At 40.6% G+C, this 11,282-nt stretch overlaps 1 protein-coding gene across 1 annotated transcript; it reads right to left on the minus strand.

Annotated features, from left to right (window-relative positions):
* Positions 1-4,662: 4,662 nt before the first annotated feature.
* On the minus strand, positions 4,663-5,383 carry LOC117557030 (DNA (cytosine-5)-methyltransferase 3C-like). Its single transcript, XM_034232703.1, is given in 3 exon segments — positions 4,663-4,791; positions 4,793-4,930; positions 4,933-5,383. Coding segments are annotated over 3 exon segments (711 nt in total). The 5' UTR covers positions 5,377-5,383.
* Between the last annotated feature and the right edge of the window lie 5,899 nt (positions 5,384-11,282).

Consider the following 11,282-nt stretch of genomic DNA (forward strand, 5'->3'; position numbering starts at 1 on the left):
AGCTTGAGCCAATTACAGACCTTCGATAGAAACAGGCGTCCGTTTTACCTTTCAGTTGTAGGATCCTTAGTTGTCAGAGATTATTCCAGGCATCTCCCTCCGTCCGCTGGCTGCTAGTGTTTTCCTCTAAACAACCCTTTTCACCCACGTCGTTGTCACTACTTTGTTGTGGCAGAGTCATTCTTTGGCGGGGGCTCTAAGGCCCCCCCCTGCCTCCACGCATCCTTTTGTGAATGGGTCAGATTAACAGAGGAAGAATTCACAGCAACCATTGGTAAGGTTATAACAAATATGCTGATTTAATGGCAAAAGACACAATAACACAATTTCACGAAGTAATCCGGATTACCCCGGCCCTGGTTCCTCCCGCTGGGAACTCTTACTTACTCGTCTTGGCAGCAGGAGAAAAGAGAACGAACACAAGGGCTCAACAGGAGATATTGTAAAAACAACAGGAGGAGCTGTGTGCATGGTCCTCCCATACAGGTAATCTATTGGCCCATTTACAAATGATGGGCTTTCGTAGCGTATCAGCGCGTGCCAGCCGAGATGATCCGGAAACAGTCTTAGTATGAAGCAAAAACAGCTGGTATTTCAGCAGCTTTCACACACACACATTCTACCCTCTGCTGTCGATAGCATATGTCTATATAAGGGTATTTCCTCTCTGTCCCATCCACTTCTCATATCTCCAGCTTCTTGTTCATATAAACTGCTACTATTAAATACAAAGTAATTAAGTACACACATGAATATATAAAAACACACTTCTTATATATCAGGGGACATTAAGATGAATATACCAAAAATACGCTGTATCAAACTTTCACTTCAAAATTTCAAGTTACTTCAATTTTCCCTCAATTCCTCAGTATTAAAAGCAGACATTGTAATAGAATAATGGAGGATAATAAGAGTTTAGCACCAACCAGTGAGTGATTCTGTAAAGAACCACAGAGAGATGAATACCATTTGCATAAAACGTATACAAAAATCAGCTGACAATGAACATGTTTGGATCGAAACCTGGTAAAATATTACGGTAAAAATACAGAAATACTGACTGATGGATGTTGAGATAGAGCCTGAAGCACAGAGCGAGATAAACGGGATTAAAAATGATGCTGAATAACAGATAATCACTAAATATATATTATATGTATATAACGTGATCGGCAGCATTTAAATGTTAATTTATAATCCAAATATCCAGCTATGAATGGTTACACAAGTTCCTACTTTAACATTACGAGCTTTTAAAAAAAATGTATTTAACGAAAATAGTTTTTTTTAAAGGCTAAATGTCAACAAATGAACCTCAGCGCAAGTTCAACCAGGAAGACCGTCTTTACTCATTCATTTCCTATGTCGATGTTACTACTCCCTCTCCTCTCAATAACTGATCGGGGGCATCACTCCCAGCTTAACCAATCACTTCGCTTTATTCTCACAAGCCTATCACAGCGCTCCGCTAAACCTTCGGTTCTCCCTTCCCGAATGATACTCCCGCACAACGGGGCCTAATCGCCAAAACTCCATTACATTCATTTGTGTATTTCTGGCACACAATATGTATTCTTACATCAGAACCGTCTGTCCTGATTGAAATGATATTAGTGTCTTATCTGTATCTGCACAGACACATTAAGCACATGTAAATGTTAATTTATAATCCACATATCCAGCTATGAATGAAGAATTGAAGTTCCTACTATGATAACAGGGCTGCAAGAAACGTACATAATCTGATTTATATTTTGTTCCTAATTTGGTGAAACTTTAGAATATTTGGTACAGTGCCCTTGTAATAAAATATTATGGATAATGTCCAAATATGGATATGGCAAAGGCAGGGTGTCCGCGGGGTCTTACAAAGCATTACAAGTTGAAAACGAAGGCTATTAAAAAGTTCTAAAAAGTATTAACAACGGCATTTTTAGATTTTGTAGCATTGTTTTCAATAAGTATATGAAATTCTCCAAAGAGGTTGTATTCTACAGTGTGCCTGAATGTAATCATTGCGTAGGTTGTAGTGTGATTCTGTGTAGGGATGCACCGAATATTCGGCCACCGAAAATTATCGGCCGAAAATGGTTAAAAGGCCCTTTCGGCTTTCGGCCGAAAGGGTTTTAGCACCGAGAAAAATATCACCGAAATGTCAGAACAGGCTTACTGTTGGTAACCTAACGCGGTTGTTGTGATGACGGCTGGCTCACAGGGAGGGGGGGGGGGGAACATTGACCTTTGTCATCGAGATTGCCCCTGAGCCTTTAACAAATCGTATTAAATAATCTGATGACAGACTGTAAACAGAATAGCTGAAATTTTAACAAACTAATAACTCCAGTTTCCTCTAAATCATTAACCCATGTTTGTAATCATGTAGTTAACTCTGTGTGTTGCTGCTAGCAATACACAACACCTGACGTGGAAACGTTACTCGTGGATGGGGCTACAGAGCTGCTAGAAAGACGGTCGAACCCGGTACATTCCTCCGTCGCATGCGGTGCACTATTTGCTAAATGTTTAGACAAATTGCTCGTGCTTACATGCTAACTCTTATTGCACTTAGGGTAACAGTATTCTCCACATCGAGACGGGTAAAGTTTAACCACACCTCGGAGCGCGTTCTCTCCGCCAGATGTAGCAGCTGCTCTCGTGTGTGTAAACTGCCCCCCGCCCCCCGTCGCACACAGACGGGGGAGAGAGGATCTCGCTGAATCGAAAAATACATCATAGACGCATTTGTTGTCTTTGCATATTAGAAACGAGTTGGCGACACTAAGACTGCGATATAATGTTTTTAGCAATAATACATGACATATATAAATGTACTGTAAGATCATCAAAAGTGCTGAATACATGTTTTATGGACCCATAATAGTGTTATTATTTAAGTTAAGTTTTGCCATAATCATGTCTATTTCATAATCAGGTAGCTGAACAACATTGGTAAAAAATGTATACATTATATATATATATAATATATTATTTCTATTAATCATTTTCGGCCTTTCGGCATTCGGCCAACTGTTTTCCTATTTTTGGTATCGGTTTCGGCCAAGAATTTCCCATTCGGTGCACCCCTAATTCTGTGTAGTTATTTATGGCATCCCGTTGGGTTTGACGTCATCTGAACAGGACAATCGCACGCTCACTGCTTGATAGCGCGCGAAGGTCCGTTTACCGCCGGTTGTTAAACAACATCGTTATGGGGAAATGCAAGTCTGCGTCCAAATGGTTGGAAGATAAGGAGGAAGGACAATCAATACTGTATATAGTCAATGTGAGGTAAAGTTTGTCGCCAAGGTAACCGGTTAGAACTCCAAGTGGAGATGAGGTCTTAAAATGTATGGAAAGGGTCTTAAAAAGGTATTACATTTGACTTCAGGATTCCTGCATAGACCCTGAAATGAATGTCCAAATATGGAAATTAGGCTATTAATAAGTATTACTAAGGCTTTTTTCTAATGATGAACCAACAATAATGGATAGAAGTAAAGCTCTGACTCAATTAATCCTGATTGTTTATTATAATGGGTAGGCAAACAAATGTCTTGACTGCTTGTGTTTCCTGTAGGAATTAATACTTTTTACAACCTGAGCTGATCGGTCATGTTGGAGTCCTACCGGACCAGGTCCGTCCTCCGCGCAGATCGTTTGGATATGGCTAGAGCGGGGTCGCTGTCCGGATCTGCCGATGACCGTTCTTAGTTCTGAGGGAAAAGGAATTGTGTCCTAGACACTATTCTCTGTTAGCTGTACAAAACTAGACTTTGCACTCCAATGGATTGTTTCTCTTCAAATAAGCACTTTATTACACAGTTCAAACAAAGATACATCAATCTGATACTATACCACAAAGCGCCTTGGACTCCTTCTTCTTGAGTTCTCACCGTGACAAGCTCGTCAGTGTAAGATCCCAGTTGAAGAGAGCCTCGAGTACTGAATACATCCTGCTTATATACTGTTCCTAGCGGAGCCCCCCCCCCATCGCTGCTTTCTTGTGGTGTAATCTGCCGTTGCTACCCTAGCAACTCTTAGGTTAGCCTTCGGCGCGCTTTTGTTACTTCTTTATCTGGTTTCACTCACAAGACTGCCCTTGTGAACTGTTGCGCCTGCTTGGTGGGTGATTTAGTGTGAGAATAATGAGTTCTGCAACCTTGTGGCTTATCAGTTTGGACATAACAGGATGCCTCTGTTCTTAATCTGGTTGACCCCCGCGTTTTTGTTGCACACAGTATTCACATAGTATATTTCCACTGAGGCTTCTCAGCAGTTGGACTTTAACACAGTACTGTACTTTCCACTCAGACAGCTCAATGTCTTAGCTTTTCCATGATAGGCCCACTATATCTTATATTCACTGCCACATTTGCCTTATCTTTATCCTTCAGTCAGGAAAAGGTTTTTTTAACCATCGTTGTGACAACAGATAACCTGAGATTAGCCCAAAAGAAAGATAGTTAACCCCCGTTAATCTCACCCTCGTGCTTCAGGAGTAGATTATTAGTTTGATCAACGCACCGAGAGGAGGAAGTGTCGGTGCCTGCTGGTGAGAGCGGATAAAAACGATGAGAAAAAACACGTCGAAAAAGTGAATCAGGACAGATTGAATACCGTGGTGTTTGTAAGGCAGGATCAGCTGTTCACAGTTGTTGTTTAAAGTTGTTGTTCACATTCAAAGTAGTCCTTCAGCGGGGCGAACAGGTGTCGGATCACCGGGACGCTCCAGGATCTCCCGAGCACTTGCTGCCTCTGAGCTCGACCCATGTTATTCACATCGGTGTAAGTGTTTGGGGAAGCCAAAGATCTGTTCCATCTCCGTGCACCACAGGTAATCCTCTTTTCCGTTCATGGTGACGGGCAGCGGGCCCATCTTCCCCTGCCGGATCGAGTTGGACTTTGTTGTGATGGTGCGGGACCTTTTCAAAACATTGCCATGCGTCCAAGTTCCAAGCAGTCCTGCAGGCCGACTTTATCATCCATAGCCGTAGCCAGAGGTCTGTTCATGCCGGGGAGGTTTCCCCAGAAGTATCGCGCTCTGTGAGCAGGACTGACCTTCACTGCATCAATGAGGATCGGATTACACTCCAGGAATCTGCAGATGTCTGATTTATCGTGGCCACTCATGAACACAACGTACTCAAACAGCCAGAAGAACGGGCGGTCGTCGCCCTCCTTCGGCTTCATGAGCGTCATCAGGCGGTACAACTCAAAGAACAGACGTCCAGTTCCCTCGAATAATCCTTTTCTCAGAGGGTTGACCATGGAGAGGTCGTTGCATGGACTGCCTCCGATCAGAAGGTCAAACGGATATAGTACAGTAATATAAATAATTATTGACAAAATGTATATTGCAGATGTTAGCCACATTGGTAAGTTAGCTAAAAAGATAGCCATATTAGACAGTTATCATTGCCATTAATTGCCTCGTCAACTACGAAAACGTTCGTTTGTCACAAAATAAATTACACTTGTTTGACTTAGATTTGAGGGCTTGAGCATGATGTAATTATGTTATCTATCACATTCGCTAACCTGTCTGTCTTTAAATTCTTTAAAACAGTTCTGGATTCCGGTCGGCGGGATGCTTAGCCAAGTCTGATGTGTTGGATCCCTTGGTTTGCAGGGATCTGAAACATTTCTCACAGACAGGCCTCGTGGTGTCCGTAGGCCTTGCCCTCACTGTCAGAGATATAGCTCAAATACTTCCAAATTTAGCTTCTGGCGTCTTTTTTGTCAACAAGCCGAGGCGCAGCGGCAAGCCATGCTTCTCGTTTTCTCACACGCTCTGGCAGCTAGCGCGTGGCCGTGTGCACGAGAGAGGGAAGGGACTTAGAGCGTGCTTGAGAGGGGCGGGACTGCAGGCACTGCTGCAGTGCAGGGAGTGGAAGCAGAGCGCTGAACACACACGGCTCTTATTAAAACGGCGCTTTCTCACCGGAGTACTTTTCCCCGTCATTCTTAAAGTACCGATACTAATGAAACGGAGGAATCGTACCGTTTTTAAACGGCAGGGTATCGCGGTACCTTTCAAGTATCGGTACAAGAACACCGTGCAACACTAGTATGAATACACTAGCAGCCTGTGAGCAGTATTAACAGTGTGTATGAATATGCTAAGATATATAAAGTATGAAAACGGTAAGCAGTGCAAGTATAGTATAACATATATGGATATTAATTTCATGATGAACAATGATGAAAAATGTGAATGGAAGTGGCGACGTAAAACTGACACAAAACAACAACAACAAAAAATCTTTTGAGAAGCCCCCACCCCCATGTTGCCTGTGCTGTATGCTGCAAACTCTTTGTTTAAAACTAATTGGCCATCGGAATGTGTGGAGTAAGTCTCCCAAGGTGGTGGTCACATTCCACAGCTCTCCCCCCCTCCTGTGATCTTCCAACCCCCAGTCTGTAGGTTTGTGTTCGCATATTTCAGTGTTAATTTTGGGCAGCTGTTTTTTGATTTAGTCTTAGTCGAAAATGGTTATTAGTTTTAGTCACATTTTAGTCAACTTTTAGTCAAAATGTGTCTCTATACTCTCTGAATGCTCCGTCCCCAGCAGATCTCTGTGTCCGCTGCAGCATGTCTGTTAGGCCCCGCCCCCCGCACACAGAGAGACACAGGGAGATCGCTCTTCTGGAGTGAAGAGAGCGGAAATAATGATATTGCAAGTTAGAAACGTAAGATGCATTTTGACAGACAAGATGGACACTTGGGGGAAAATATGCTGCATTTTGAATGTCCGATAGTCCACCATTAACACCTTAGTCTCGTCTCGTCAACGATAACTAAATATACATTTCGTCATATTTTTCCTTATCAAGAATCTATTTTTAGCTCGTCATCGTCTCGTCTTAGTCATGTAAAAAAAGGTTGTTGACGAACATTTTTCATCATAGTTTTCGTTGACGAAATTAACACTGGCATATTTAAAACTGTCCGCACTTTCTGTTGTTCTATCGCGCATTGCCGGTATGAAAGGGTCTGTGCCGGAAATATCAAACATTTAATAAAAGTGAAAAAACAATGAACAAGACTTAACGTATTCATCATAATTAATTATATTTATTCCGTTTGGATGTAGGATTTTGACTTTGTTTAGAGCAGTGATCTTCTCTGCAGCAGAGAGCTGTCAGACCGGACCTAACCCTGAAAAGTATTATCATCTGAAATTAATCATTATGTTATTAATATTAAATACATATAAGTATTTTACAACTTGTATTTAGAAATACTCTGTTGTAATTATTGATGCATAAATGTGTTCATCCATTCAATGTGGCATCTGCTATAATGGGGTTAATGTATGATATTACTTAATACAATACATTACAATATATGATATGATAATTATATTTTTGTTTTATGCATTTCTTATTACATAGTTTTCTCATTATTATTATTTTTATTTTTATCGCTCATCTTATTTTGATTTTATTAATCTGTGTGAATCTGTGCCGTTTAGCCGGCTCGGCTAAACGGATTGGATTGCCGCCCTGTCTGTCAGCCTTCCATCACGCACAAATGTATCTCGTGCCCTCATTGGGCGTGCCGTCATTGGGCGTGCATTGCAGCAGTACTTCAATGACTCGCCAGCAACAGGCGGCCACTTTCACCAGTCTGCTGACGTCATGTGCGCGTTCATGTGTGTTGGAGGAGGTGCTCTGTAAGGAAGTCTGAAGGAAGGGGCGGATTATTTTCGGCTGCGTACTTTCAAATTTTAGTGCACTCGAGCCGGTTTCTGAAACTTACCTACCCCACCTTTAATGTATAAGTTGATTTACTTCAATCTACTGTACTGTGTAAAAACACCCCAACAATATTACACAAAATATACTGCATAAAGCAAACTATATACTTTATTTGATCTAAAACTGATGTTTTTTCATTATAGTAGCTTGTGAAAACCATAACAAATAAGTGATTAAATGCTACAGTATTCAACAAACACAACTGCAGAGCTGCAAACATTGCAAACAGACTAAGTTCTACAACACCAAGTTGTCTTTGTGTATTTGTGAATGAAGCGCCATCTCATGGTTAAATCCTGTATTGAACAAATGGGGACATTTGGCAACGCCCTCTAGCAATTTGGCAACACCCCCAGCCACATTTTTGGGGGAGAATTTCGAGCTGTCCTGCTCCATTCACTTTAATGGGAAAAAGGCCTCTCTGCTAAGCTCCAAACTAAATTCAATATCTCAAAAAGTTGAAAAAGATATCAAAAATAAAAGTCAATTTTGTACTTTGTATTTTGAACTACTGTATTATTATGTATTCAACGTGTGCCCCGCCGACTTGGTTGTCATGAAGCCTTCCCTACATCAGAGCCACCGCGTCTCCTGGATACCCCTGTTATCCAATCACAGGGTGATTTGGTTGCTATGAGGCATTCCCCAAAAGCCTAACCGCGTCTCGGTATAGGCTACCCCTCTTTATCCAATCCCAGGCCGACTTGGTTGTCATGCAGAATAGTGTACATCAAAGCTGCCGGTGTCTCGTGACACCTGTCAAAAATATAATAAACACAATAATAAATAAACACAATCGAATAAGACTCATGACCCTTTGTCACAGCACCTCTTTTTCGTCAGCCCTGCATTTGGAATCACCACTAAAAAGTAGGCCTAAATCAGCTTTTAATTTTGATTTATTTTGTAAGTAACTGAAAGTTGGACTAGTTTCCTTTCATTTCAGAATGAATTTTACTTCTAGAAACTTATATTAATTTAGTCAAATGTAGCCTACATTACAGCCTGATGAGAATGTCAAGTTATTTATAATTAATGTCTGTATTTCTTATTGTTTCAGATCATGGCTTTGATCAAGCTGCTGACCACTAGCCCGGACACCCCGTATTTCAGGCCACCACCCTTGCATGTGCAAGTTCTGAAAGTGGAGGACCAGCCTAGGGTGGTGACCTGGGAATTTAATGAGAACATGGCAAGGGCAGCCACAATTAAACAAAATAGAGTGGCTGTTATTTCCGACGGCCACAGCCTTGCCAGGGTTACACTCTACGAAGAGTTCTCTTCAAAGATGGTTGAGGGTAAAGCCTACATAATCAGAGGCCACACTCTGCGGGGGCAGTCTCCCCCATTCACTTTGAATGTAGGGAGAGAAGCCACATTTTTTAAAAGTTCCACAATAACAGTACCGGAACAACTTATTGAAGAGGCAGAGGCCATGATCCATCCTGCCTCACCGCTCAAACAAATCACTGAGTGTCGAGATGTAATGGGATTCATGTCGGTTGAGGGGGAGGTGGTAGAGGTATTTCTTGGCTTCTATTAAGATTTATTGTGCGTCGCAACAAATGCTGCACATAAGAATGGAAAAGTTCAGTTTTTGAATGTAGTTATCAAACTAAAGAAAAGAACAATTAACAAAGCACTATTTTTGTTTTTAGATCAATGCAGTACAGCCGGTAAGGAGCGGAAAAGACGTCATTCCGATGAGGAGAATGATTCTGGATCAGGTAAGCATGCGCTAAATACTTGTTGAAAAGTAGAAACATATTTTGTCACTTTAAGATGACACTTTTTTTAATAAATTGTTGTTTTATTGTGACCCTTATTTTTAACAGGACACATCAAGAATCCAAATCAAACTTTGGAGGGAGGCTGTAGTCCTCGAAGTGAACCTTGGGGAGAGAGTGCGAGTCACGCACATGAAATGCAGCAACACGGACTACGGGCTACAGCTGCAATCGTCAAACTACACAAACATTGAGGTACTTTTAGAAAATTCTTGCATTTTTAAACACTATTATAAAATAAAACAGAGGTTTCAGTCTCAGTTTTTAGAATTGTTAGGAAACTATTAATTGAGGACGTTTTAAAGTTATTAGCCAGTTTAACTGAATATGATAATTATGTGACCTATACTTAAAATATCTTTACGGAATCTTTATCTTTATTAACATGAAACGAAACTCTGAGAATGTAAGTTATATCCAAACTGAAGTGACTTTTGTGAAAACCATGAAAAAGTGATACAAATACTATAAAGCCAATACTTTAAGTGTGTAATCAATGTGTTTATTAACTCTCAACAGAAGCCAAAAGATGAGGTGTTTTTCGCGGACATTGTTGGAGTGATGGAGCCAGAGGAGGAAGGCAGCAGCAGCGCAGAGCCCCTTCTAAGTACTGACAGAAAGTGGCTCAATTCTGCTTATTGATAGAGCTACATGGCAGCCTTTCGAGGAGAGACTAATCATTTCCAAAAGTGAAGGTGGAAATGTCGGTCGAGGGGAGGAGAATCACGAAAATGAGGCTTGTAAACGAAGCCTAATTGTAGCCTATGTAAAAAAAGTTCTAGTTCTTGTTGTTTTTATATTTATTGTTCTTGTTGTTGTTTTATTAAAAGTACAATTCAAATATTAATTTCAAGGATCTCTGTGGGTGTTTTTTTAATAGAAATGTTTAGATCAGTGTTCTCATTTGGAGGTTTTATTGTATTATTTATTTCTCATCATTCAATCAATCAAAGTATTTTGATATGGCACAGTATCACACATTTACAATTAAATGTTTTGGCTTTTGTTTTTAACAGTTGCTTTGTATAAGTATTATGATGGATTTATTGATCCCTAGGGTCAAATACATATTAATATAATTAAAAATAAGCGACAATTGCTTCAACACACCAACCCATCACAGACAAGATAGTAGGCCTATACACCCTCTCAGTAGTGCACTTGTACAATATGAAATAAAAACAACTACACTCTTTTGGCAGTGTAACAATTAAACAAGAACTACACTCTTTTGGCAGTAACAATTAAATAAATAATAAACTGTCAGACTGACACTGAAGACAAACTATTTTCAGCCTCACAAAAACAAACTAACAGTTAGGCTAGGCCTGTCAGAATAATTTCAAGTAAAGATTAATGTTGTTTGCACAAGTAGGCTATAGTTTTCGTTTCGTTTATTTAATAAGTTAATTTCAGGACAACTTTGGGAATTGTGTTTGTTTGTTATTAGTTTTAAATAGATTTTGAAAGTGGAGATAGAGAGAGAGAAGCAGCGCTGTCTGCTTAGTTGCAATAGGCCTGTAGATTAAGCATTTATGCAACCTAGGCCTATAGATTGTTTATGTAACTTATGTGCCGGTGTGTCCATGGTTTTGAGTCTGTGTATATGTTGAGCGCAGCGCCGTCTGCTTTTTGCAGTACAGTAACTAATAAGGACTAGCATACCGGCAGTTTCTGTAGACATGTCTGCCCGTTTTGTGAGTGCACTGCGCGCGTGAGCACTTGTCCCCA

The sequence above is a fragment of the Gymnodraco acuticeps genome, unplaced genomic scaffold, assembly GCF_902827175.1.
Source record: "Gymnodraco acuticeps unplaced genomic scaffold, fGymAcu1.1, whole genome shotgun sequence".
Lineage (NCBI taxonomy): Eukaryota > Metazoa > Chordata > Actinopteri > Perciformes > Bathydraconidae > Gymnodraco > Gymnodraco acuticeps.